Here is a 27,643-nt window from a genome sequence, read left to right as displayed (position 1 = left end):
GTACTCCCTCAGGTGGCATCAGTCTAATAAGGACAAAAAAAAACTGTCCCATCGTATCAGATGAGGGAGGCTGGTATGTTACAAAAATATCAATATCAAACAACAAATTAATTACTGTGCATTGTACTTTAATCTTCAAACAATCTTAATCACACAGAGTATCACTGATCAACTGAACAACAATACAGCACACCTATAAGCTAATGAGGAAACTATTAAAGGGAAAACATTAAAAACAACTGGAACATAAAATGAAAACTTATCCAGAACGTCCGACAGTAACACTTGAGGTGCAAAATCAGCACAGATCTTCTGAGGCCCAGTTAATCTGAAAGCCCTATCAATAGGACCAGAGTACTATTACACCTAGGCAAAAATATTTATAAAATACATTCAACTCTTAAGTACCTCTGAAATTTAAAACATGCAGCAAACCTAAAAGGTTCAGTTAACCTTCTATAAAAATATGTACAGATAATAAAATCTCTAATAATCTAGTGTCATGTGGTTATGGGAGCAAATGAGAACAAAGGGGAAAACTGAAATGGGAGTACATTGATTGACTTTCAAAATGGGGGCAGGAAGGTAAGCCGAACTCCTGACTGGTCGTTCTCAAACGGTAGAGTAGTGAGGGCTTTGTTCTATAGCAAAACAGATTTTTTTTTCCTTAAAAAATTACATCAAATGGCTGAAATCTTGTCAACGTTTGTGATAAGCCGATTTTCTCAAGAGTACGTACGGCTGAAAAAAATGCCTTTTTCTATCTGTGCTTTAAAGAAGAAATAAACACTGTAGCATTTTGGCATCAGTTGAAAAGCTGATTGAGGGTCTTAGGCAACACGTTTCTAGCAAAATATTGGCTGAATTTTAATAAGATAACTCGAACATTTTTTTAAGCACAGCTTGACACTCCCCCCGCCCCTCTTGGGTTTGTCCGATTCCTAAACCCAGGAAAATGCTACTTTTAAGAAATGAAAACAAAGGGTGACATTTTAGCAAACCCTAATTCAGAGAAGCTGTTTCTTCACAGGCCTCTCTGAAACACTGTCTAACTGTTCATTTGATCCTCTTACCACTTAGGGCCGTGTCCCTGGGGAACTTGACTGTGAAGAGAAAAAAAACAGAGGGTTTGGATTTTGAAAAATCACATTGCCATGACGATTATTTCTGTATCAAAACTAAAGATCACAGGTCATAAACATTTTGGAATCTATTACCTTTAGCCAAGATCTTCTTGACAGGCTAAAAAGAATTGGTCAGCCACCGAGCAGTTCAGTTAACATTGTTAAAATTCCAGCCTAAGCCAGAACCAATACTCTCATAACTCAGAGGTCAATGACGGGAATGAGAAGTAAGGAAGGAATTGGACAGATTACACAATTCAACTAATACTGTATATTTAGGGCAGGAAGTAGGATGGGGTGGGGCGGGGCGGGGCACAGAGGATGAAAGCAAGGACCAAAAGGAGCTGAAGACTGACAAAGAAATATAACCCTTTCCTCCTCAGCCAGAAGCTCCAGTGTAGGAAAAAGTGGTGCACTAACACGAATGAGCCTTGTAGGAGACTGCCATTTAAACCCAATAAACCATTTGGGTTCTCATGCAGAAACAACTCCTCTGTGCTATGACGACTGAGCACCATCACCAATGCCCACTACAGTGAAATGTAGTGAAGAGACAAGTCTTAGGAAGTTCTGGGGGGCTATGCCACTACATCCTCAAATGGGCAGATCAATACCCATAGCCCCCAGCCCCCAGGTTCATGGCCTGCATCCTGTGCAGGGAAGGTAGCTTGCAAGAAGTGGGTCAACACCTGGTGTGGAGACGGATGGGAGGATGGACTCTAAGAATCACTGGGAGCTCCTGGGACAACTCCTAAAGAAGTCATCTTGAAAGCTTGGTTGAAGATTCCTTCATAAAATCAAGAACAATAAATGGCAAGAGAATATAACTGGGAGCCACCAACCAGAGGATGTGAACGAAGTATTTACAATACAAGGAGAAAAATGGGGATACAGATAAACAGACTGGAGCACATTGAAGACAAAAGACACTAAAGAGAGTTCTTCTCCTATTTAAGTTGATGATTTCAATGTTCTGTAAACAGCAGGGAAGACTAGAGCCTGTCACGCATCTCTATGTTGTGAGAGGGTCATCTGTTAACAGTCCTCCCCAAGGAGGTCTTCATCATACATGTCACTGTCTGTCCTCTGAAGAAGTTTCTGAAAATTAGCAACTTGGGAAGTGCTCGGGGGGTTCCCATAAATGGGAAATAATTTGTTTGATAAGGTCTTTACTTCCAGGGTTTGCTCTGAAGGTAGCCGCTGCTAAGCGAGCGGGGGTTCAGGTTGCTGATGGTGTTCCCAGTAGACAGGCTCTGACTGCTGCGGACACTCATAACCTTGGCATCCCTTCCAGAGGAATTACCACCTGTGACCTTGAGATCCCTCACAGAAGAGTTGCCACGGCTCACTCGGCCTGGAAAGGAGAAGGAAGAGGCCACGGCTGAAAGCCTGATTCTGAGTACAATGTCCTACACAGACTCTTAGGCTAGTGAGGTCCTGAACCCTTGGGATCAGTGCTCCATGGCCATCTTGCACTCCCTACTTCCAAAGAAAGGAAAAGACAGACTAAGAGAAGACAAGGCAGGCAGTAAGAGGACGTGCGGAGAGTGCTCTAATGAGAAAGTAAAATGAAGTTAAAACCCTCCCCAAAAAAGGAGTCATTAGAAGGCCATTCCGTCTCTTTTCACCCCAACTCAAGACCTGCCTGAAGGATACATGTCAAATGAAGCAGTTGAACCAGATGCCCACTAGGGGCCCTCCCATGATCTTAGAAGACACCTACTCCATTTCAAGAGGCATCCATTATGCCCTGGCCTTTCCAACTGGGCTGATTCTGTATGGACAGGGTGGGGCTATTCCACCTTCCTGACAATGCTCTTCCCCACCCTACTCCCAAATACTGCAAGAACCCACATGCTCTGTGAGAGACCAGGATTTTTCATTATGAAGTCATATTCAATCCCTGAAGTACTGTAAAGAGCAAAACGAGAAGAACCCCAGTTACTCTAGCAAACATTCCATCTGGAGATCAAGTTGAAAATTAAGGGAATGAGTAAGATTTGGACTTTTCCTAAAATCATTCCTGGTCTGGCTATGTGCATGTGTGGCTATGTATGCACATACATTTCTTACCAGGGGTTTCCAGGGGAACTTGCTCTTCTTCCAGATAATATTCTATCTTTCTTAGATCTTCTGGGGTAAATCTCCATTTGTTCTCAGCATACAGAGTCTGCACTTTGGGGCTGGATCGCTTTCGGGCTGACCCAGGAGTTGGCGCTTGCTGGCAGTTCGGTGGCAATGACCCAGTAATCAGTCCCTCAGGGAATTTCTGGGCTAGGACTTTCAGACCTGGGTATAGATCATTCAAAAAAGCACTTGGTATCATAGGGCACCATGTCAGTCCCTGGAAGAACCTTTATGGGCATTAGAGAGTAGAGGCTAATGTGTTAAGACCTGAAATCTTTCTCAACAGTTTCAATATCAAATCAAATACCACCAGACCAAGTTCTTTTTGGCAGTCTGAGGAATTCTAATCTCCCCTCCCCCAGCCCTGGTTCTTTCGTTTACTGGGCTTCAAGGCCATAGCAATGAGACTTGTAAGAAAATGCAATTCTCAGGGTTAAGAGGAAAAGGGAATATGGAGGCTTTCAAGGAGGTGTGTACAAATATTGTTTTTAAGCCCCAATAAGAAACCAAACCAAACCAAACCTCACTCTGCTCACCTCCAGAAAGCATGAACAGGTTCTCAAATCCTCGTTCACACATGGTGGTGGCTGCTTGGCTGGCCAGCCTCTCGTCATCATCATAGAGGATGATAATCTTGCCGTGGGCATTTTTCTAAGAGTCAGAGTAGTTAAGATTCTTACAGCCTTTAGTAAGTACTTTTTAATTTTAAGTGGAAATCAACTGAATTGACATCCTCCCAAAACCAGAGCGGATGACCATCAACTGGAGGAAATGTTTAACATTTGGACATTGTAAACAATATAGACTCCCAGGGGAACCTCAAAAAATATATCTAGAATACTTATTTAAGAACCTATTCAGAAAAGCCTGTTTCCTGTGAATACACATTTGCCGCAGTTATTAGATTTACTGAGCCACGGCAATCATTCAGGGGAAGGAGACAAGTAAAGACCATGACTGCTGCTCTGTATCAGTTGTCCACAGTCCACAGGGCAAGATGCATCCTGAGCAAGTGCTGGCCTGGGAACTGAAGACTCAACCCTTTTTCTGAAATGCTTCCTAGCTAGTTCTCAAATTAACTGAGTTCACCACCTTAACACAAAGCTCAATCTTCACTTAATACCTTGGGCTTAATGTTGGCTCTGGGCACACAAGAGATGTCAGTTTCATAATTCTTCTTACCGACTAATCAATCAACAATTATTGTTAAACGTCTGCTACATGCTAGGCCCTATGCTAGGCCCTGGCAGTGTAAGCACAAAGAATGGAACAATCCCTCCTCGTAAAGAGCTGACATTCTAATGGTACAAGTCTATATCTACAGAGTAGGAAAAAAATGTTCTTGAAGAAAACAACAGTTGTGAAGGTCGGTCTCTGTCAACACAGCAGTTGGTTTCACCCTTCAAAACATTTGTTTCTGCCTTATTGAGGGAAACTGTTTTGAAAAGCATTCTGGGTTGGCCGCCAACGAAGCAGACATTTCCACCTCATTCTGCCCTGAACACAATCTAGAGAGGGGGAAAAATAATTCTGTCTGGCACAATATAATCTAAAAGTATCTTGTGAAGACCCAGTAATCTCAAAAGCAGGAGATAAAACCTGAAATTCTATTATCAGTATCAATAGCAACCCCTCCGCGCTCCCATAGTGAGCGCTGAACCTTAGTGACAATGACTTCTCATAGCACCTGACGCAACCATCCGGATCCTCGAGAGGCTTTGAAGGATACATACTCAAGAATATCATTTGAATAAGGGTTCATGGTTCTAGACAAGGTGGCAATTGGATAACTGTAAGCTGTAATAAAAATGAGAAAAGGTTTTAGGAAGTTAGTTATTTATCTGAGCACAGCTTGGACCCAGCTGTCTTCCTAGTCAGTTTAAAATTAAAGTGAGAAACAGAAAAAATGCCTACTCCAAATTAGCAAGTAATGGACCCAAAACACTTCAGAGAAAGAGATATGATAAGCAAATTCTGCAACCTCCTCAGCTGTGCCCTAATCTAAGAAAAAAAAAAGGCTCCCTGCCCATGAGCTCCTCTTTGAACCATATAGAAAAATGAATCCTAAATTTCCTTATGTGCAATTTCCCACAATGTGATTTTCTTAACTGCGGAGTGATGGACATTTCAAGGCTTAACAAGTGACTTAACATTAACAACCATATCTGTCCCCTGGACCAGGTCACTGTGTGACTTTCTCTTTCATACCTCCAACAATATGGCACTGATTGTAAGAATCTCTATCTCGAACATCTAGCAGCAGGAAGGGACAATCGGGATAAGGTTTATCTTTAGAGTTGGGCTCCGTTTTCTTCAGTGACTCTTTGTCTAGGTCCAGCTCTCCAACACCACTGATGACGCTGAGAAGGGAAAAAACAGGCTGGTGACCACCGGGGAGTCACTGGCTAAAGTCTCAAAGGTATTCTTTTAGTAGAGAGAGATATAAATGCTAAATGCCTCAGGTGGGGGAAAAGGACATGGCAGCCCAGAAGACTGTAGATTCCCATGCTCTCACCACCGCTGTCCTCAATATCACCACAAAGAAGAATGGGCATCTATGTGGCAGCACTTACCTTCAAAGAATGTATGTTATGCGACCAGCATGATGGGAGGGAACAGACCCTGAAGGGCACATGCTACCACCAGCAACAAGGGCAGCATTCAGAGAAAGAAAGGGGAACAATTAATCCAATGGAACTCTGAAGAGGTCAGAAAAAGGAGCAAACAGAGAACGAGGGGAACTGAGAGGGAAGGAAAAGATTTTTTTAAAAATATAGAGGAGTTTTTATATTTTTGTTCTGTAGACCATCACCTTCCCCTAAGGTCTTGCTGTGATACCTCGTCAGGGTACGGAGGCGACCTTGGTTCTGGAAGTGTTTGCCAGGGAAGCCCCAGAGCTCTGGTTCCCGCTAGGCTGGAAAGGCGAGGAATGCAATGGATAATGTGCTCTGGGCTTGTCATTCCTGTGAGAAGAGCAGCCTCAATCTTTCAAAGGGATTCTTTCACGGAAGGTTGGGCACCAGAGCAACTGGTGAAATCTCATTTATAAAGGCACACAGGGACTAAACTCTGCAGGAGTGCTAGGAATATCTGTCTTCACAAACCACAGTTTTAAAGTACTGAGGATATCAGTAACAAAAACAACGTCAATCATTTACATGGTACATATATATTTATGTGTGTGGTGTAGCCAAGTCATACGTAAGTACTTAGTATTTGCCATAGATACTTCTACTTAAGAGGCAGCAAGGTGGCACAGTGGATAGAGCACTGGGCCTAGAGTCAGGAAGACCTGAGCTTGTGCTAGTGTCCGACCCTGGGCAAGTCACTTAACCTCTGTCTGCTTCGATTTCCCCAAATATAAAATGAGGATCATGAAACTGCACCTACTGGTAGGGTTGTTATGAGGATCAAATGAGATGATATTCGTAAAAAGCTCTTAGCACGGTGCCTAGCACATAACATCTGTTTAATAAATGCTTGTTTCCTTCCTTCCTACTTCTTTTCATCATATGAGTAAAGAAATACTAGCTAGCATTGACATAGTGTGTTAAGATTTACAAAGCATTTTACAAATACTGTCTCATTTAAATTGAAACTCCAAAGTGTAATCCCAGAAGAGCTGGGATGAGAATTTAAGACATTTCCACTACGTTTTTTAGGCAAAGTCACTATTATCATGGGAAGAAAATCTCCCCAAATGATCTTTGAATCGATCCTGCAGGTAACATGAATCAGTGTTCATGTCAACACTAGATTCACTTGGTGGCTTCTAATGACTAGATGCTCCAAGTAAACGCTAAGTAATGATATACTTCTGAAACAAAAGACAAGGATTATCATTTCCTTGGTGAGGCAGTGGGGTGTAGTGGTCAGGGGTGGGGGGCGCTGGACGCAGAATCAGGAAGATCTGGATTCAAATCCTGGCTCAGATGCTTACTAGCCATTTAGGAACTAGCTGGGGAAGTCACTTGCCTCGGTTTCTTAATCTGAAAAATGATGGGATTATACTTGACATCAGAGGTCCTTTTCAAATTCTGCATCTATATCCTAGGCAAACAAATAAGGGCAACGTGCCAAATCACAGAAACATCACTGCTTTATTTCCCTTCTCATCTTACTGGACCAAAATTCCCACTCAAATCCAATAAACTTAAAGATTATGCAGCAGTTACGCCTTCAAACAAAATACATGGCACATCTTTTGTTGAGCCAGAAGAGAACAAAAATTCACAGACAGTGAACTGTATTGCCACTGAAGCCTGAGGGCTTCTTCAGGTCAGTGTCAGTCTTTGTAACGGCAGCAGCAGGAACCCCAGGAATGCTGACACCAGCTCTCATCAGTGCAATATCTATCTTCATGGCCTTTTCACACATTATCTCACGTGATTTTTGAAATGACCCCATGAGACGGACACACGGAGCAGGAAGTTCGATCCAATTTTTCAGGAGAAGAAACTCAACTCTGAAAAGGTTCAAGGTCACACAGCTAGGGAGTAACAGAGCCAGGACTGGAATGGAGGTCTTGGGGCTCTTAGTGCAGGATTCTTTCCTACTCTACCACAGTGTCTCAGATGAAAATGAAGGCTCATATGAACGAGATCCTAAGATGACACATCGGATCCACTATCATTATGACCTGCATTTTTGTTTTTTATCTGAAATTGGGGGTGAATTGGTGCTATTCCACTGATAGGGGTTTGTAAGCAACATCAAACACATGGCACCCATTTATGACACATATGGCCAGATGTAACGTTGCCATGTCACAGGAAGGAAAGAAGGAAGGAAATAAGCATACATTAAGCACCTACTATGTGCCAGGCACTGTACAAAGTGCTTTAAAATATTATCTCATTTGATCCTGTGAGGTGAATGCAATTTTTACCCTATTTTGCAGTTGAGAAAACCAAGGCAGACAGAGGTGAATTTGACCAGGGTCACGCCGTTAGTATCTAAGGCTGGACTGGAACTTGGGTCTTCCTGACTCCAGGCTCAGTGCCCTCCACGGCTCTACCTAGCATGCCTCAAGACAGATTATGAAGGATGAGACAAGAAGCTGGTAGAACAAATGGAAAACAGGCCTTGGAGCTGAGTTTTCCTCTGTGCAAAGTGAATATTTTACACAAGATGCCAGCTCTGTAGAGTTCATGGGCTGAAAGCTGCTGGCTACCCTGACTCACATTCTGATCAGGTGCCTGCCAGGGGTGGGAAGGGGAGGAGCAGCCAGAGCTGCATGCCCAGGCCCACGCAGCATCCCACCATGAACCACAGGAAGCAGAGAGGCTATGGAAAAGTTCTGGCCAAAGGCAGTGGAGTCGGTAGGAGTTGGGGGGAGGAGGTGGGTACCTCTGTAGTGTCGACCGACTCAATTCCCCAGCTCCTACATTGCTGATGAACTGGATGGGGCTTGGTGGCTTCTCAGTGGGACTGCCTTTCCCATTGGTCTTGTCTTCAGCATTAGGAATAGCAAGGGCAGAATTATGATCTATGGAGAAGAATGAAAGTGAGTCGATACAGCCAGGTGCAATCTGCAGGTTCCTCGCCCCCTCGACACTGGGCACCCAAACTGTCCTTTCACGGCCACATAAGGACCAAGATGAAATGGCACTTCCTGGATTTAGTCAGTATTTTTGAAACACCAAACACTACTCACACATCATGGTGTCCTACTTCCTAACAGACCGTTTCCAAAGACACCTTTATTTCCTGAAAGGAAATAGGGGTACCCTTATGTTCTTAGGCTGTAATTTCAACATTGAGTTTTAGAACCAAACTTGGGGTTGCTCATGTAACCAGAGTTAAAATTGGGGGTTACCCATATGAGGAGACTCCATCGTACCTACCTCAGCTACAAAGCAGTCTTTAGTCCTTTGGCATGAGTGAGACCCACTTGTCCAAAATAAATCCCTGCCCTTTTCAGAGTCTCTTTAGCCTTTCCCAGCGAAATAACAGAAGGAGTGGCACAAACCTGGTGTTCTCTATCAGCTCCTTAGGAAACCAGTCCATAGTCAACTTCCTGGCTTGCATCAACTTTAACAACTAAACACTTTCTCCCAATAAAACGTGGTAGTTTGACTGATAGCTACAGAAGGATACAGGAGAGATTTTAATTCTCTGAAGCCACTTTTACTCTTCATTTGAGAGAAAACATCTAGAACACATCTAAATATTCTAAGGTAGAAATCTCCAAAAAGTATGAAGTTACCGAGATTTCTAAAAGGCATTTAGAAAGAATTGTTAAGTTGCCATTCAGCACTTTTCTAAGGGTAGGAGGAGCTCCCATTACAAACAAGCATGTCCTGGCCCAGAATCCCTAATGGTCTTATTACAACAGGTGGCACCGGATAGGTGCTTTTCAACCAAATGTTGCCCTAAGAGCCAGTACCATTGCTTTTACCTTCCAGTCTTTGAATCTCTTCTGCTGTTACTTCTAGTGTTTGATCAGACAGCGAAGCAACTTGGATGACCTAGTAGAAGAAGAAGAATGAAACTTATAAGTCCATCTGTTTAGACAGTTAAATTTACTTTTCAGAGCAGGTGGAGAAAGGCTCTGATGTTAATGCACCCTCCTTATTAAAAAAAATTCTCAATATCCTCAGGCTGAGACCAAGTCCTAAGTCCCTAACTCAGTGCTTGCTGCTCCATTACGAGGTCCTAGGGATGGTTATTATACTTCAAATACTTACCCTAGAATGAGCCCTAACACACAGGTCTGACCGTGCCGCTCTCCCGAACAATAAGCTCCCGTGGTTTCCTATTGACTCTAGGTTCAAATACAGTGATTTAAATTTAAATTTAAAGCTTTTCATAACCCGGCTCCAACGTGCTTTTTCTACACACACACATCACTTCCCTTTACACTTTCCATGATTTTTTCTCACCCAACGTCCATCTTCCTCCTCCAAACCTTTTCCCAGGCTCCTCCACCACCCCATGCCTGACGTGCACTTCTCTCCTCATCTAAAGCTATCCTGACCCTACTTTAAGGCTCAGCGTGAAATCCTTCCTCACTTCCTTCGACATGACCTTGTATTTCCCCATATTTTGTACACACTCACACATTCACATCTGTTTTCCCAATATAGCATCAGCTCTTAAGGGTCGGAACTATTCCATTATTGTCTTTTTATCTCTAGGACCAAGCAGAATGTCTGGCCCTTAACGAATGACTTGATGGTGTAATTAATTCAAATATTCCAGAATAAACTTGAGAGACCAAGGAACGGAAGTCCATAGAAGCAGCACATAAGCAGCTTTGCAACTATATTATCCTTTGCATTTTGACTCTAACATAACATTATTTGCAATGGCATGACAGGACTGCATTCAGTAAATATAATTATTACAATATTATTTGTTCTCATATTTAGCTTTCATTCAGAGATCTCAAAGCACTTTTCAGGCCTTAGCCCAATGGACCTGATAATCTGTATATATGACTCCTGTTTTCTGACTCAGGAGGCTGAGTTAAGGCATAAAGAATGTGACTTATTTAAAGTGGCCAAACTTACACATGGTGGAAATAAGAAAAAAATGGTCACAAAATCAAGGACAACTAAGGAAAGGGCCTTCAGAAATCATCTGGTCTATCTTGCTTCAGCATGACAAATGTCTCAAACCAGAGGTGTTAAACGTGCCAAGCACGACCCAAACCAGATTAAAATATAATTGGGAATTATCTGACAAAATAAACAAAGATACAATGAAACACAGATAACAACATATTTTTAAAACTCATTCAATATGCAGCTCACAGGGATCTATATGTAAGGATTAGTGGTCTCTTCCTATGTGTTTGACACCACTGTTTTAAATCAACCAGGGCAGCTCTGTAGACCTAGATTTTAACTATTCACTCCAACATACAAGAAAAATGAAAACCTCAAACTCTGAATTAGGCCACTTTCAAAGTAGAAAGCACAATACTGTACTTCACAAGATACCAAATGGAAAGATAAAATTACATACACAATATGAAAAAAATGAGTCAGTCCTAGCCACGGAGTAAGAGTCATTGGAAGAAACCAGCTATCAAAGCATTAGATTCCAAATCTGCAGGCTCATTTCATGACATTGTACAAAGCAGTGGTTTTAAAATCCATCAAAAGACAACCAAACTCACCAACTGGGCAAAAGTTGTAACTTTCAGTCTCTTGAAAAGCTCATCTTTTTTGTATCTATAATCTGAAAAACAAGAATGAACAAGTATTTTTTCAGTGTTATGCTTACCCTTTTCTGAATAAATCAATTCTTTGCAGCCATCAAGGTATAAAAAGTATTGTTTCTCAATAAAGATGAACTTATGAAGGGATAATTTAAATTAAATAGTCAAGACCTTAGGAGTGCAAACTCTGCCCATGAGACAGGGTATTATTATAAGGGATAACTTAAATTAAATAGTCAAGATCTTAAGAGTGCAAACTCTGCCTGTGAGACAGGGTATTATTTGTAAGTGGGCATTATGTATAAAGCAGCAATTGGTGCTTTGCCAGTATTAGTTTCTCTTTTCTCTAATCATACTTAAGAACCATAAATGAGGCACCAATACAAATTAAGAGGTCTCTTGATAGTTTTGAGCTCAGCAAGTCATAACTGAAAGGCGCTATGTGTTTGTAGTTTCATCAAATCAAATCAACCACATTTTTTTTGTAGCAGAGTTTCAAGATCACAAACTCAATCACAGGAAATCCAGCATGCTCCACATAAATTAGGCTGGCAGGATACAGAGCAAACTCCTTTGGGACTCCTCTGATGATCACGGTCATCCTTGCAAGATTTAAATGTTAAATTCTCCCCCTTTCATGAATTTTTGCATTTGCCATTATGACTCTTCAGACAGGAGTGGAGAATTACTCAAGGTTGGTTGAACAATTGCTATTTTTGACTGGACCACATCAATTCAAGGCATCTACTGATAAAGAAGGATTAAGCCTATTTAAGATTATTTATATACCTGGAATTAGTAATGCTTCCCAGGGATGGTCTGAAAACCTAGCACACATGTAAGCTACTATTTTGTTGGAAGATAGCTTTGATTTAACAATATGCAAAAATAGAATACCTACTCTGGAAAGAAAGTTATAAGGCTAACAGCCTGGAAATTACATTAATAATCAGATTTCTATTAAAATCTTAAGGCTATTTCTTATTGGAAACTAGAGTACCCTGGCTCCCAAACATCCTAAAAGAACAATTGTTCCTGCAACTTAGTTTCCTAAACAACAGGCTAAAAAGTTAAGATGTAGCCTCTTTTTGATTCAGCAACCTGGAAAAAACAAACTCTTAATTCTTGCCAGAACGTAGGTCCAAAAGGCTGGGCCTCTAAAAAAAATCCAACTTACTAAACACACAGCATCCTACTAAGCCATCCTGACTCTGCAAAACCATTGAGGTTAAGTCTTAGTGTTGAAATCAACCTACAGAGAAAGTCAAAGTCACCAGAGCTTTTAAATCAGGTTGCACTGTGGCAACTGGGATGCTCTCTTGGAATGGTAACATAGTTTTGAAATGCTGCTTCTCCTGTCCTTCACATCCTGAATTCAAAGGACAAAAAACTGAAATGATGACTGCTGTCATCAAGAAAACAGACTGCCATCCATCCCTCAGTGTTCGGCATAAGCCTCAGAAAAAGAGAGTTTTTAAGAAGCCATTTGTACTTTTCTAGTCAAAGGTACTAGGAAAAAGAAATCATACTGACTTATTGCATCCTGGCCACATACCTGGTTCTGGTTTAGAAGGACACCCGCCATTTGGACTTTCTGACATTATTACTCAGGTATAAGATGGAGCTTAAATATTTACAGTAAATTTAAAATTAAAAAAAATTATAACTTGGAAAGCCCCAACAGTCCGTCCTTCCAAGGGCGATCACAGCTTTAAAAGTGGACCTGCTGCTAATGTGGCTTCTCTCAAAACTCTGTGTTGAAGACAGATAATCCCACTTTCAGATAACATATCAAGTTTTGATTTTCCAGTAAGTTTGCATTCTAAGTCTGCTATTCTCAGGTTACTGGAAGCACAGGGAATTGATTGTCCGGGGCGTTTCACGCAGCATCCAACTAGTGTCATCTATCCATGAGAAATCAAGGAGAGGCTTTTTAAATAGCCAATAGACACAAAGTCCTTATTTTACCCAGGTGCCGCTGAAAGTATATTCAAATGACAAAGCGTTTTCTGTGCTTGGAGTGTTCCATTTGAGCTGGCTATTAGGAAAGGGAAACAAGACTCACAGTGGAAGGCTGAAATCAAAGGAAGCAACAGAACAAGGTTTGTGGTCCAGATAGCAACAGAAAGGCACGGCATTTCAAGTAATCTGAGTCAAAGGATTAGTTCACAGTGTTGTGAAACAGGGGAATATTCTCCTCCTTTCTACTCGAAAGAAAACCTCCAACTCTAAAAGGGGAACGTGAAGGAAACATCTTCCTAGACTTAGTTCCAAAAACAGATTTTAAAGTAATTCTAGTCAGGTAATCGGCACGAAGTGGTGTGGAACAAGGTGATATTTACCTCCTGTCTTGCTAAAAGGAAACCCCATAACTCTAAAGACGAAAAGCGAAGGAAGTATCTTCAAATACTCGGTTCCAAAGGTATTTCTTTGGAGATATAATTTCCATTTAAAATTTCGTTACAAAAGAAACAATGCTGTAGCAACACTTAAAATTGAAATTTCTTTTTTAACAGGGATTTAAGCAATCTAGAGAGAAGTAAAAATTCCTACGAAGATAAGATATCGATATGGATTTGAGTATCTTCTCCACAAAGTCCACAGTGAAGTACTTCCAACGGACCACAGAATAAGAGACTAAAAGCCAACACAGACACCAGCTGAACCAGGCAAGACCAAAAGGAGACAAGGGTGAGTAAAAGGGATTTTGAAAGGTTTAATCATTTGAGGTGTTCTTCTTAAGGGCATTCTTTGAAATGCTGGTCTTAACAGTGGCCCCTAAAGAAAAGAAGTAGGCTGTAAACAAAAGCTATAAAATGACTGAGCTCCAGGTAGTGTATCTATGCCAAATAAAAATAAAAGTAATATTAAGGAAACACCAAAAGAAAGTTTAGGGTGGAAAAATGCAGTGATAATAAGAACTTTTGTACTATACCCAATAAATTTCAGTGAAGGTACTGGTAAAAAAAAAAGTGTATATATACATATACATGCACACACACACACACACACACACACACACACACACACAGAACAAATGAGAACAAGGGGGAGATTCTGATATAAAACCAAAACTTTTCAGGTTGTCCTTATTACTAGTTCTCACCAGAGTACATATCCATAGAACACAGAGCTAGAGCTAGGGGAACCTTAGAGGTCATAGGCCAAGCCCCTCTTTTCACAAAGGACGACCCTGAGGTTTACTTGTGGGAATACTAAGTGGCAGAGCTGGGATTCAAACTCACGTCCTATGACCTCATGTGTTTCCCATTTCACAATGCAAAGCAGAAAGGGCAAGTCAAGCTTCTCGCAAGCCCACATCCAGTGCCTGGTTTGGCACAGAAATAATAGGACTTTTAACTCTAGAGGTTTTTGTTGAGAGAAAAACAGGCCCTGACTTGACAAGTTTCTTGGGATACAATTCTTTCTTTCTATCAAAAATGAAGATGGGTCTAGTTCAGGGCCAGGTATGGAATGGCCATCAATAAGTGAGTCAGGCTTTTCTTTTAAGGCACCTCTCTGCTTTGTCTAGCTGACTATTCTTCTGCATTATAAACACTTCAGTGTTCCCACCTGGGAATGACTAACCCCATGGTGGGAAGTAATAGATTGCCCCCCCACCCCAACTTCTGTGTTAACTGTGATCTTGGTGAGTCAGATTTTATAAGAGTTTTGTATCCAGTATGAAAAGTTACAATCCTGTTCAACATACTAGACAGTATCTCACTTTTGCCTAACAATAATAAAAACAGGAGGTGGACATGGTCTCGGAGGAAAATTAGACCCAGAATAGAATTAAAAGCAGATAATAATACCTTAAAGGCTTTCAAAGCACTTCAATCATACTTTATGGTTTGCCATACTAAAAAAAAAATCACATAACGGATTATTATGCTTCTCTGAAATATGGAGGAACAGATAGGAGAGAGTTAAAAGTAATTAGCTCCAAGCTGCTAAGGCAGTCTCAGGCAGCTCTGTAATCAGTACACTATCCTCACGATTCTAATGCTCATTCTCAGAGCCCATAACCTACTTCAACATGAATTTTCCCCTAAAGAATGAAAAAAAAAAAAAAAGACCAGTGGGCCTCAAGCTGGCAGGTCCCAGTTTTACAGGCTGAAGTTTTATTCAAGATAACCAGATAGGTGTGGGTTGGCCATTGAGCAGTGACTGTGACACAGAGGCAGAGGACAAAGTCTCCAAGCTGCCCTTGGTCCCTACAACTGCTTCCAAGGTGCTGGGGCCCCTGCCAGGCATCTCTGATTCCCAATCTCTGCCTCTTCTCTCTCTCCCCATTTCCATCTCCTCCTCTTTCTCCCTACTTTTTTAATCTCTTTCCTTCTTTCCCTCCCTCCTTTTCTCTCTCTGCCTCCTCTCTGTCTCTGGGTTTCCATAATTTAGTTTGTCCATTTGCATATCTCTTTCAGTGTCTATACCTATATATCTCTTAGACTTTCTTCTTCCTTCTCTCTCTTATACACACCCACACCCACACCCACACACCCCTCTCTCATTCCCTAGCCCCCCAAACCTGACAATAAGCCCTGGATACATGAATATTCACAGAACCACGGTAGCGAGGATTAAAAAGTAAACGGCAACTCTAAAACCTCAATTTCCCCAAATCTTCAGTGTTACTTACTTTTTTTAATCTCTTCTAGTTTCTGAGTATATTTGGTCATACTGCTACCTACAAAAAGAGAATTAAGGTTTTTAGATGATTTTCAATGTAAGAAAATGAATGATACAATGGAATCAGGGAGGGAGAAACAAAACTGTTCTAAGTCTTCTCAACTCTCACTAGAATTCTAAGCAACAGATAAATTTGCTCAGTTAAACAATTTTTTTTCTTGTGGACTATTCCATTCATTAAAAGGCAGGGGAATATTTTGGAAAAATATAGCTTAAGCCACAGGTATACAACCTGTGAATATTTAGAGCCCCCAGAGTTATCTCCCTACAGTAGATGAAAGACATCATACCTAGACAAGTTTTATCTATTTTTTTTTTCTGATTTAAAGTTAATTTTTTCCCTTTCATCCTACCATAGAGGACAGTGGTTAGAGAGCAGGGCTTGAAGCCAGGATCAGGCTGGATTTGAGTCCCACCACTGACACATATTGGCTGTGTGACACCCTCTCCCCAGGAAGGTCAATTAAAAGCCTCTCAGCATTGGAGGCAACTAAGACTCTAAGTTGAAGAGAAAGTGCCAACCTGCTTAGGCAGAGGAGTTTCCTCACTTGGGAATACTCCATACCAGTGAAGTCCCAGGTCCAAGTTGCTTATTCCACTGTAATCATTCTCTGGGGAAATATATGCCAAGAAAGGAACACCAGACATTATCACCCTTTGAATGCCTAGGGTGCTGTCTGCATGCATAGCCATGCAATCAGCATTTCCTGAAGCCTCCTCTGGGTCTGCATATTTTCTCCTTTTCTCTAGAAGTCAGGCTGATGTGGTGCTCTGAACCGCACACAGCCTTGTCAAGCCCACAGAAGACTGGATTTTCTAGGAAATAACAAGGTTTACCACTACAGTGGATCACATCCAGTTCCCTGTAAAGAGTCTTGGGTCTAGAGTATGAGGGGAATTCTAGCCAAGGTGGTTTGGGAAGTTTTCAAATATTAAAAGTAGGCCAGCCAGGATCGTTCTAGTGAATGGATGGAACCTTTTCTCTCAATCAGATGTTGCCATTTTTTACTGGGTCTGCTTCAAGTCAATTCAGCAAGTATTTATTGGGCCATCTGGAAAGGAAAAAAAGCTTTTGATTTTTTTTTTCCCCATTTATAAAGTTTACCTGAGGATAGTTTGTACTCATACCTTTGGGAGACTAACTAGGCCAAATTTAGAAAAAAATAAATGTCTCTAAGATGGGAGTAACTAGACAGCTGAAGAATCTCTCTAAATTAGTCTTCCGGTTTGGACCAAAAGCACAGACACACTCCTTGCTCTGAAATTTAGGAGATTCATTAGACATATACATAGAATAGTCTTCTATTTCAGTTATCATTAATACTTCACATTGTTATTTCACAAAATCCAACCTAAAATCAAGTTTTACTATATATGTTAAGACTAACCCATATATCCCTACTGGTCCTGGTACCCAGAGCAGGTTCAGTTTATGCCACATAGACTGTAGGGGAAGGAGTGGTTTTAGTTGAGAGAAACCTTGCAAAGTCTGGCCTGGAATCAAGTCATTTCTGCCAAAGGTTCTACAGACACTATCAGTTCTAGTAGTTTCCTCAAGTTTCAAGTCTATTTAGGACTCCAGCCTAGTATAGGCCTGAACCCACCCAAACAGAGTCCTAGAATTAACTCTGGTCTTCCACACTAGGAACAAACTAAAAAAAATACTCCAAAGGAATTCAGAAGCTGTCCCCAGAAAACCTTCTTTCTGTTCCCATCCCACTGAAGGCAAGGGTGAGTGAGACTGACTCCTACAGTGAGAAGAGACAATATTCCCTATAGGATCATGGACTTAGGACCGGGACCTCAGAGGTCCAATTTTCCAACTCTCTCACTTTACAAATGAACTGAGGCCCAGAAAGATTAAATGACTTTCCCAAACTCACAAGGGTTGGCAGTTTAAGAGACAGGGCCAGGTTCTGAAATCAAGTCTTCTGACTCCACATCTAGGACTGTCTGCACAGCACCACACAATATTTTTAGACATTTGTAATTACATATCCTATATTATTCTGCCATGAGGTGAAACATTATAGTTTTATGCTTCTTGTATTGAGAAAATCATTAATGGGGAAACTGAGGCACCAGGAAAAAGGGTGGGAGTTTAAGCAATTTGCTGAGGTTCACATGATGAGAATCAGCAGAGCCAGGATCAGAACTCAGAGCCTCTGAGTTTCTAATATGTAAAAGAGTTCATTGTCTTACATACACAATTTTGAAAACGTGCAGCCTGTGAGGCAACTATGGACAAGCATTAATGACCTCACTTGCAGTGGGTGAGGGCCGCTTTGTGCTCTAAGCTCCCCAGGACGCGTAATAGAAAAAACAACAACAGTGAATGTGATCGCGTACAGTCTTTATTATTGAAAGTAACGCTTGCCGTGACATGACGTATAAGGCATTTTCCACTTACAAAGTGTTTTATAACCACTGCTGTATCATCTTATGTTTATTAATTTTATTAAATGATTGTTCAACAGTTACAGAGAGCATTTACATAGCACTTCAAATTCTATCAAATATTTTTACAATCACTTGTAGCAACCTCACAACAACCCTGTGAGTTAGGTTAGTACTGTACTGTTATTTTACACAAGGGGGAAGCCAGAAGAGAAGCAGAGTCTTTCAATTAAATAACCAGCAAAACTGAAACCAAAATCTCGGACAAATGGCCAGAAGCTGTTGAGCATTCCCTCAAGGATACAGAATCTCAGAAACAGTGCTAAAGCGAGAGCCCAAAAATGGAAGGTGGTGCATATGCGTGTTGTTTCAATTGTAGGACTAAGGGAGGAATCTGGTTTTATCCTATTAAATAGCTGATGTTTACAATGGTTAAAGGTTTACAAAACGCTGTATCTCATCTGATCTCTGTGAGGTATTATATCCTTATTTGTAAAATAAGGAACTGAGGCTCATCGAGGTAAAGCAGTAAGTACTTACACCAACACAGTCTACAAGTATGCCTCTGGTCTTCCTGGGAAGACGTGAGCTAGCATTCCACCAGCCTGCCCCATGAAGGCTCTGCTGGTGGCTCCAGGCATGGCCTAGCACACTGGCTCACAGCTCATTCCAGAGCTTTGTGGACAGCATGTTCTATTAATGAAATTGGCAGTAGGACCCATTTTATGTTAATAACTGTATACTCTGTTTTGAGAAAGTGGCACTCCTGAAGGACTGTGTCTGAACTGAGTTTTTGTCAAATGACTCACATTTTAATACCCTTGCCCTACTTCAGTCAGACAGTGCCTTTCTTATCCCATGCCCAAACCACTATGATGCCTCCTCCTAACTGGTCTTCTGGTCTCTTGGCTCCCCTTGCACCCACCTATTCTTCACTGTCATTAGATTAATCTTCCTGAGATAAGACTCTGGTTCTACTGAGACCCCTACTCAAAACTACCACCTACAGTAAAAAGCCCAAATCTGTCCTGCCTGACATTCCAGGCTTCCACAGTCCAGCCCCTACTTATCTTTCCAATTAATTTCCTGCTGCTCCTCTATACAAATGCTTCCCTCAAGCTGGAGTTTTGTTCACCAGGCCTGAGCATACCACATTATTTCTGATGCCTTTCTTAGTCTCCCCAGATGGAAGCGACCCCTTCCCCTCCTGAACACCTAGAGCAATTTTTTGTCTATCAAGTAGGTATATCATCTCCCTTGCTACAGTAACTACTGGAGAGAAGAGAGCATGTGTCATCCTCAAATTCCCTCCAGCACCTCCCACAGCAGCACTGTTCACTATAGGCAGCAGGTTTCCCTATCCTTTACTGCTGGTGCTGTCCCACCTTCCATCCACATCTTTCTTCTCTTTCAACAACAATCTTTCTTCTGGCAATCTCATTCCCTCTCAAAGCTTCAACTATTTACTCTTTTCCACAGGTGACTTCCAAATCTCTGTCTCCAGGCCAGACTTCCCTCCTGAGCTCTGGACTTTCATTTTCAAAGATCTAAAGAAAATCTACCTGCATGTAGCATTAAGTCAATGAGACTCAAAACAAAGCTTCTTCTGTCATCAGGGATAGGGTTAGTTGCACAGCTTCCCTTGTTCAAAATTTTAATGACGTTTCCTGTGTTTCCTATTCCTTCCTTCCTACAACTAAGTCTTGTATATTCTGGCTCTGTAATGTATTTCAAACATGTACCCCACCCCCATCATTCCCACCGTTATCACCCCAGAACAGTAGTGCCACCCACACCTGGAGTCTTGCAATAGCTTTCTGACTGGTCTTCCTTCCTCCTCTATGCCATCTCTCACCTTCCCCCCTGAAAAAAAAAAAACACATAACATCAATGCCTGACTAATCTTCCTTCTACATAGATGAGTCATGGTATTCCTTTGCTCAATTCTGAAGGTCCCCTATTGCCCACTTGAGAAGCTCCTTAGCTTGGAATTCAAAGTTTTCCACAATATGGTACCCCTCCCAGGTTTCCATCCCTCCAAAGGGACTATCTTCCAGGCAAACTGACTATTACCCAACTTGTACACTTACACAGTTTCCTATGACTAAAATGGCTTCCCTCATCTCCATTCCATGTTTTGGAATTCTATCCATCTTTTGGGGTCCAGCTAAAATGCCATCTCCTCCATGAAGACTTCCCTAATTGTTCCCTAAGCTTTCCCCATTCAGATTCACATGGTACTCTGTACTTTCTTATGAACTTTCTCATAGTTTTTGTATCTGTCATATCTTCTCTACTAGACTTTAAGCTCCATGACAATATGTCTTATCTAATTCTTGTACAGTGTCCCTTGTATAATAAGGATTTAACCGAATATCTGATGATAGAATGAGTATCTGTTCAAGGAATGAAATTTACTACAGAGACAATATGTTATAATTCAAAGAGGCCTGAACATGGAGTTGGGAGAATTAGATTCAAGTTCTGGGTCTCAAACCAGCTGTGTGATTGTAAGCAAAGTCAAACCTATACCTCAAAGGATTGTTATAATGAAGACACTTTATAAATGTAAATTGTTATTGTTAAAGTAAGCCAACAATTCCTTTAGTAATGCAAGAAAACAACAAAATAAAGATTCCACACCATAAGTTACAAAGTACCTAAGTTTGGATTTTTTTTTAAGCTTTGTACACATTTATAGCATTTTTTGATATGCTAAATTCTGTACTGGGCTCTAAAGCAGGCTCAAAATACATAACACAGAATCAGATAAACACAGAATTTTAGAGCTGAAAGGGACCTGAGAAACCAAGACCTTGCTCACAGTCAAAGAGTGAGTTACTGCCAAGGTCAAGATGAACAGGTCCAATAGCCTTTGTGAACTCCATCATTTAAGAAGTTTACAATCTAAAGGGAAGATAAGGCAAACAACAAATTTTTAAAATTAAAGACAACAGAAAAATCTATCATCTCTCCATTGACTCAGCCAAGGGTGGTTCTCATTTATTAGCTATATCTATGGTCAACACAATTCATTTAGATTTTTTCTGTGTTACTTCCTATAACATGAATCTCATTTGCATTTTGCTAATAAGATAAGGAAGTGTTCTAGGCAGTGATGCCCTAACTTGGGCAATGTTTTATGAGGCATGACGCCAGTTATTGAGATATATCTACATTCCTCTACTTCCCTTCTCTGAAAAGAAGTGTTCTGTTTTGGAGGGGTAGAAATCATGAAAAGGGAGAGAAGTTCTCCTTTATCAACTCGTTAGCAGATATTTAGACAAAAAAAGAAGAAAGCATGGAGATAAAAGTGTAGTGCTGAATGAGGAAGAAAAGAGAAAGCAGAAGACTCAAGATAATGAGTATTTTGGAAGTCAGAAAAATTCTAAATTAGAAAAAGATAAAGGTGGTGACTAAAGACTATATGAGTGAGTGGATAATAAGGCTGCAGCTCTGGTCAGAGCAGGAACCCATGAAAAATATTTAAGAGAAAACATGAGAACACTGGAAGGGTAATTGAATAACACACATCAGAAATTTCACTGGGGACTGACTGAGTCCAATTAATGATGCTCTGATAACACTCTGTAAAGTCAGTGATACGCTCTTAGGCTTATGAAGTACATAGGAAAAAAGGGAAAAATTGGAGGTTAAAAATAAATCTGAGATTTCTGGCTTTGTCTACAAATCAGTATTTGAGTTCCAGTGAATTACAGACTCAGGAATACAGAGGAAAAAAAAGAATCTTTACCCAGGAGGAAGACTGAGGTCTTTGAAGAGTAGATAATTTTGTTGAAGACAGGAGGTGACATCACGGAATTCATAATCTCTTGAGTTTAATTCTGAATCACCCACTGTTTGCAAGAAAAAATTGAAGACCCATCTATTTAGCCCAGGATTTGGAAATGCTCATTAAGCCTTGTGCTTATTTCTACTGCTCTGACTGCAGAGTCCTCTAAAACTCTACAGATTAAACCTGTTTACACCTGGAGTGGCATGTCACTCTGGCATACTTGAAGCCCACATTTCAGTGTGGCACAAAATTCACAGGGCAATAAAAGAATTCAAACTAAAGTAAAAACATTCCAATTTATTTGACTTCAAAAAACCCCCCAAACACACACTTGAGTTTTAAGCAAATAATTACATCTGCTTCCCCCAAACCATAATTAAGCTAATTAAAAGATAGCTTATTAGAAAGATCATCATGTGGAAGGACATAGGGGTTTGATGTGTACTACAAAATTCAACTGTGAGCAACTCCTTTACAAAAAAATTAAGAATTTCACAAACACTGTTAAGGAGTTAAACTTTTGCCTCGGTCTGATGGGGAGAGAAGGAAATATCCTTCACTAGAAATCATAATTCTGAGACTTTTTTTCAGGAAAAAGAAAAACTCTGAAAATATATAACATTGAAAGGTAAAAGAAAAAAATACGCATCTGAAATTAATCTCAACCTTTGAAATTTTGGATGCACAGAATTCCATTAGGTTGGCATATCCCAGAGCAAATGAAGTATTCTTAATTTGGGTGCAGACCTCACAGAAAGGTTTATTCCAGAAGTGCAGCTCAGTCTTAGTTCCTAGGCAGACAGGTGGAGGTGGAGTAGCTGATGGTATTGGGTGATTGTAGAAGTACAGGAAAGGAGAAAAGAGCAGAGGAAGCCAAGTATATTGGACTTGAAGTCAGGATTCCTGGGGTGCTAGGATTCCTCCGTCCTTGAAATTCTTGCATTGATTCCTTTTCCTAACATTCCCTATGGGACTTCAAGCCTCTGGGCCTCAATATTCCAGTTCTTTACAAGTAGGGATGTTGTTCATCTTTCCATCAACCAGGCATTTTGTAAAGATGAATATTTACAAAGCACTGAATTCCTTGGTTAAAGGCAGAAGCTGTGTTTTGCAGTAGTGTGTCCTACTTAAAACACTTAGGTCTGTTTAAGCGATGAACTATGTACACAATTGAGCACTATGAGGAAGAGGCAAACTAGATGAAAAAATTTAAGTGAACACCTGTGTTTCATGAACTGTTCTTCCTCAGTCACAGCAAAGGATGGCTGCTGGGAGAGAATCCTAGGTAATGTGGGCGCCAGCATGCACTATGACCATGATCCAGCAGACAAACCATCTCCATGGGATGGTTAATATATTAACACCATGGGATATTTTCAAGCAGCAGACACTCAAATGATTGAAAAGTGAATACATACATATATATCACAGTGTTTCCAATTTAAGGGAAGAAATATGTAAATATACAGCAGAAAAATTGATGAAATCATTGGATTTTGTTTTAGCTCTTCATCTTAATAAGCATAGTATGAAATTTCTTGGTGCCTCAGTTTCTCCTTCCCTCAAACTCCAATATAGGTGCTATCCCTACCTTTCATTTTATGGGAGAGAAAAAAGTGGTTATAATTTGTTTAATTAATAACTTTTCAAAATAAGGAAATCCCAATGCCACAAAAACATCAAGCATATAGCCTGGGTCAGACTTCAGAAAGTTCTGTGAATCCTGCCATTTATAATTCACTAGCTCTTGCCAATTAGCTGCTCAGCTATTTGCCATTAAACAATTTATCCTTAATTTGACCACAACTTTTCCAATGTTCTAATCCCTACTCACCAGTGTCAAGTCTAGTCTTGACATGCTGATACTTTGGGTTCTGCGGAATCCTTTTGGTCAGAAACTGGAAGAAAAGAAAAGCCACATTAATTGGTCTAATGGAAAAATGAGGGTGGCAGGAAAGGGGGGAATGCAAATGTTTAGGAAATAGCAGCTAGGATTCTGGGCAGGCAAGTCACCTATGGCAGGGGATGCTGAAGAGAATGACTGCAGTATAGCTTTATGTAGGCCAACAAATGATATCCATACACTTCCCTTAAAACGCAAGGCTTTTTTTTTTCTGTTTCCCCATTACTGCATGTGTCCAGATCTGTGATTTCCTCAGAAGAAGGAAATCCTGGTGAGGAAGCTCCCTCTACAAATGTAGATAACAAAATGCTCTGTAACCTACAAGTTACAGAGCAGGGGTTCTTAACCTAAGATCTGTAAAGTTGTCTTTTTTAAACATTCTAATTATTTGAATATAATGGCTTCCTTTGTAATCCCATGTATTTTATTCATTTAAAAACAGTATTCTGAGAATGGGTCCAAAAGGTTCCCCAGAATGCCCAAGGGGCCCAGGACACAAAAAAGATTAATAATATCTGTCTTAGAGAGTTGTCTGGTACATTAAGAGGCTAAGTGGCTTACTTGCCCAGGGCCACACAGCCAATATATGTCTCAGGTCTTCCCTGACTTCTAGGGTCATCTCTCTATTCTCTTTCTCACACTGCCTCACTTAATCCACAGTAACTACTTTAACTTCTTGCTCTTGACCAACCACAATCTAAATACTACTTTTGTTCTATTATTGCTAAAGATCGGTAAACTTATCACAGTTCACACCTTTTCTAATTCCCTCCAATGAAGGTTTTCTCTCAATCATACCAAGGCCCTTTGAGATTGGAAGACTGCTCCAAGTGAGGGTCAGTTATTCTACAAATAGTTACTGAGGGCCCCAAATACACAGGGCACAGAGATGTATGAAAACATGGCCCTTGTTGTCTGAGCACTTTCAGTTTAACGGGAAAGATAAGAGTCTTCTCTGCATATCCAATGTATCCTCCAATTGCTCAGTTTAAACAATACCACTTCCTGAAGTCTTCCCTAGATCACACCTACCCAAAGTTCCTTCTTTAAAATTCATAATACTGCCAGAATAATTTTTCTTATGCACGTTATTCCTCTGCTGAAAAATTTTCAGTGGCCCCTACTGCCTAATTAAAATTCCTTTGCCTTGTTTGAATTCAAGGCCTACAATAATCTGATATTACCCTAAGATACCCATCTTATTTCACATAATTCCCCTCCACAGATTCTATACTATAGCTGTAATTCAACAACTCTGCCTGCAACGTACTCCGCCCTCTCTTCCTGAAATACTCCTTCCCACCCCAGATTGCATCTACTGAATTCTTAGCTAGTCTTTAAAGTCTAACTCAATTATTACCTCCTCTCCTTTATGAAACCTTCCCTCCTCACCCTGGTTATTAACAACCCACCACCCTTGGGATTTCAAATAGTAATTTGCTTTAGGCTTCCCCTCTCTAATGTACTTAATCATAAGATTCAGATGCAAAAGAAATCACCTTCAGGAGACTTCATATATAAAGATGGATAGCATCTGTGTTGAATTTTATAGGATGGAATTTCATTTGGAAGAAAGGAGTAGGAGAGGTACCATATTTCAACGTGCCATGTTCTGGCTACAGTGAGCAGGCTAGAGAAGGGAGAATTTTGCAATTTATGTTCGGAAGTTTAAGACATTTTGGCTGAAATCAAAAGTTGGTATGGGAAAAAATAAGAGACTGAAAATGGGTAAAGTTGTGTAGGGTCTTAAATGTCAGGCTAAGGGGTTTGGATTTTATTTTGTTGGAATCAGTTGAATGTTTCTGGGTCAGGGAGTCTTAAGATTAAACTGGTTTGCTGTAAAAGATGGACTGGTGAAGGGAGCATCTTAACAAAAGGTAGACCAATAAGGCCACTTCAGTGGTCCAGGGCCTGTGTTGTAACAAGAGTCTGAATTTAAGATGGTTAAAAGCAGGAATAGGAAAGGTGGGTCAAATATAAGAGAACAGAATTTGGTAACCAATCTACACAACTCACTCAAAACAGGAACAAAGAAATTTTTTCATTTTAAAATAATTTGCAGCCAGTTAAACAGATTTACATTTCCACAAATTTTAACCACAATCTTCCTTTCTGCCCCATATTTCTGACGTAGCCTTCTGATACTAGGACAAAATCCACTAAGGGAAGTGACTTTTGAACCAATTTAAAAGTGGATCCATTTAAAGCTACCTCACAATGAAAAAGTATTTCAGGGACACAATCTTGAAACATGAAGGCAGCCTGCTCGGCATACCATCCTCAAACAGGACAAGTGCTCAGGCACTGATGTAAAAGGTAAAAGGCGTGCAGTAGTTTCTGTTTTCTGGACAGGACTGTCATTTCCAGTGCTCGGGGTGTTCAAACTAGAACGCTTTGGCGATGTCTCCCCTACCCCACCTGGAGGAACCCTAACAGAAAATCTTCCCATCCTTGATTCTGTCCTCCTCACTGGCCCCCTGGAGTACCCTTTCAGCAAAAACCCCTCCTCACTGGTCTCGACGGCTCCAGCCCTCCCTCCCCCCTCCCCGCCCAACCATTTACCCACGCAGCTCCCAAACGGATGCTCTCAAAGCACAGGTGTGACCCATACCACTCCTCTCTCCAATCAACTCCGCAGGTTCCCTGATATCACTTCTAAGCTCCAGGTTATTTTCACATCTCCCGCTCCTTTCAAGCTCGCGGGTGTTCCCGCCAAACTGGGCTTCTCTGCGGCTCCTGGTATCCAACATTCCGACTCCATGGAGACGGTGCCCCAGCTGGTCCCCCTGCCCAGGATGCATTCCCTTCCTACCTCCACCTTCTAACCCCCCCCTCCCCCCAGCTCCCTTCCAGCCTCCGCTCAAACGTCATCAGTTCTACCTGGGGGCGTTCCAGACCCCACCAGCTGTTAAGTGCCCCCAGCAAAATACTTCTTTTTTTTTTTTTTGGCATAGCCTTCCCCGAATCCGGGCGTATCTGGACCCGCTTCCCCACCCGGTAGAGCATAAGCTCCTCGCGGCCAGGGTCTGCTTCGTTTTTCTGTCTCATAACCAATGCTAGCTGAATTGAATTGAGCCGCCCCGTCCAGGTTCTCTCCTCCCCCTCTTCCTCCTCCTCTTTCTCCCTCCAGGACCAGCATCCCTCCCCCCTCCGCCCCCACCTCCCTGGAGTTCGGGGATCCTCACGCCGCATCAGCCCGGCTCTCTGGGAGCCCTCGGTCCACCCAGCGGCGGAAGTCCTCAGGAGCCCACGTGGAACTTGCTCCCGGCCCGCGGGCCATTCCTCCCACCGCCCAGGGCTCCCCCTTACCTCAGGATCCCCAATGTGTCCTCGGGAAGACATCTTCCTCCAACGGACAGACTCCCCGGGTTCCAGCCGCTACCGACTCCTCCCCCTTTGCCGCCTCTACTTTCCTCTTCCTACCTCTAACCTCCCCT

At 41.4% G+C, this 27,643-nt stretch overlaps 1 protein-coding gene across 1 annotated transcript; it reads right to left on the bottom strand.

Moving 5' to 3' along the window:
- Nucleotides 1-107: 107 nt before the first annotated feature.
- On the bottom strand, nucleotides 108-27,643 carry CEP41 (centrosomal protein 41). Its single transcript, XM_036761764.1, has 11 exons — nucleotides 27,516-27,643; nucleotides 24,138-24,201; nucleotides 16,061-16,108; nucleotides 11,377-11,438; nucleotides 9,652-9,721; nucleotides 8,601-8,739; nucleotides 5,460-5,611; nucleotides 4,981-5,048; nucleotides 3,788-3,902; nucleotides 3,198-3,413; nucleotides 108-2,478 (listed from the first exon to the last, which is right to left on the bottom strand). Exons 1-11 carry the CDS (start codon nucleotides 27,546-27,548, stop codon nucleotides 2,294-2,296), a joined length of 1,152 nt encoding a protein of 383 aa, XP_036617659.1. The 5' UTR covers nucleotides 27,549-27,643; the 3' UTR covers nucleotides 108-2,293.

The sequence above is a fragment of the Trichosurus vulpecula genome, chromosome 5 (genome assembly GCF_011100635.1).
Source record: "Trichosurus vulpecula isolate mTriVul1 chromosome 5, mTriVul1.pri, whole genome shotgun sequence".
Lineage (NCBI taxonomy): Eukaryota > Metazoa > Chordata > Mammalia > Diprotodontia > Phalangeridae > Trichosurus > Trichosurus vulpecula.
This window is presented reverse-complemented; position numbering and strand designations above follow the sequence as displayed.

What these genes read in the sequence shown, in the direction of transcription:
- CEP41 (XM_036761764.1), bottom strand. Translation starts at nt 27,548, where the DNA reads ATGTCTTCCCGAGGACACATTGGGGATCCTGAG. An exon ending in GACACATTGGGGATCCTGAG is followed by an intron (nt 24,202 to 27,515) that starts GTAAGGGGGAGC and finishes CTTTTCTTCCAG; the next exon opens with TTTCTGACCAAAAGGATTCC. An exon ending in ACTAGAAGAGATTAAAAAAA is followed by an intron (nt 11,439 to 16,060) that starts GTAAGTAACACT and finishes CTTGTTTTTCAG; the next exon opens with ATTATAGATACAAAAAAGAT.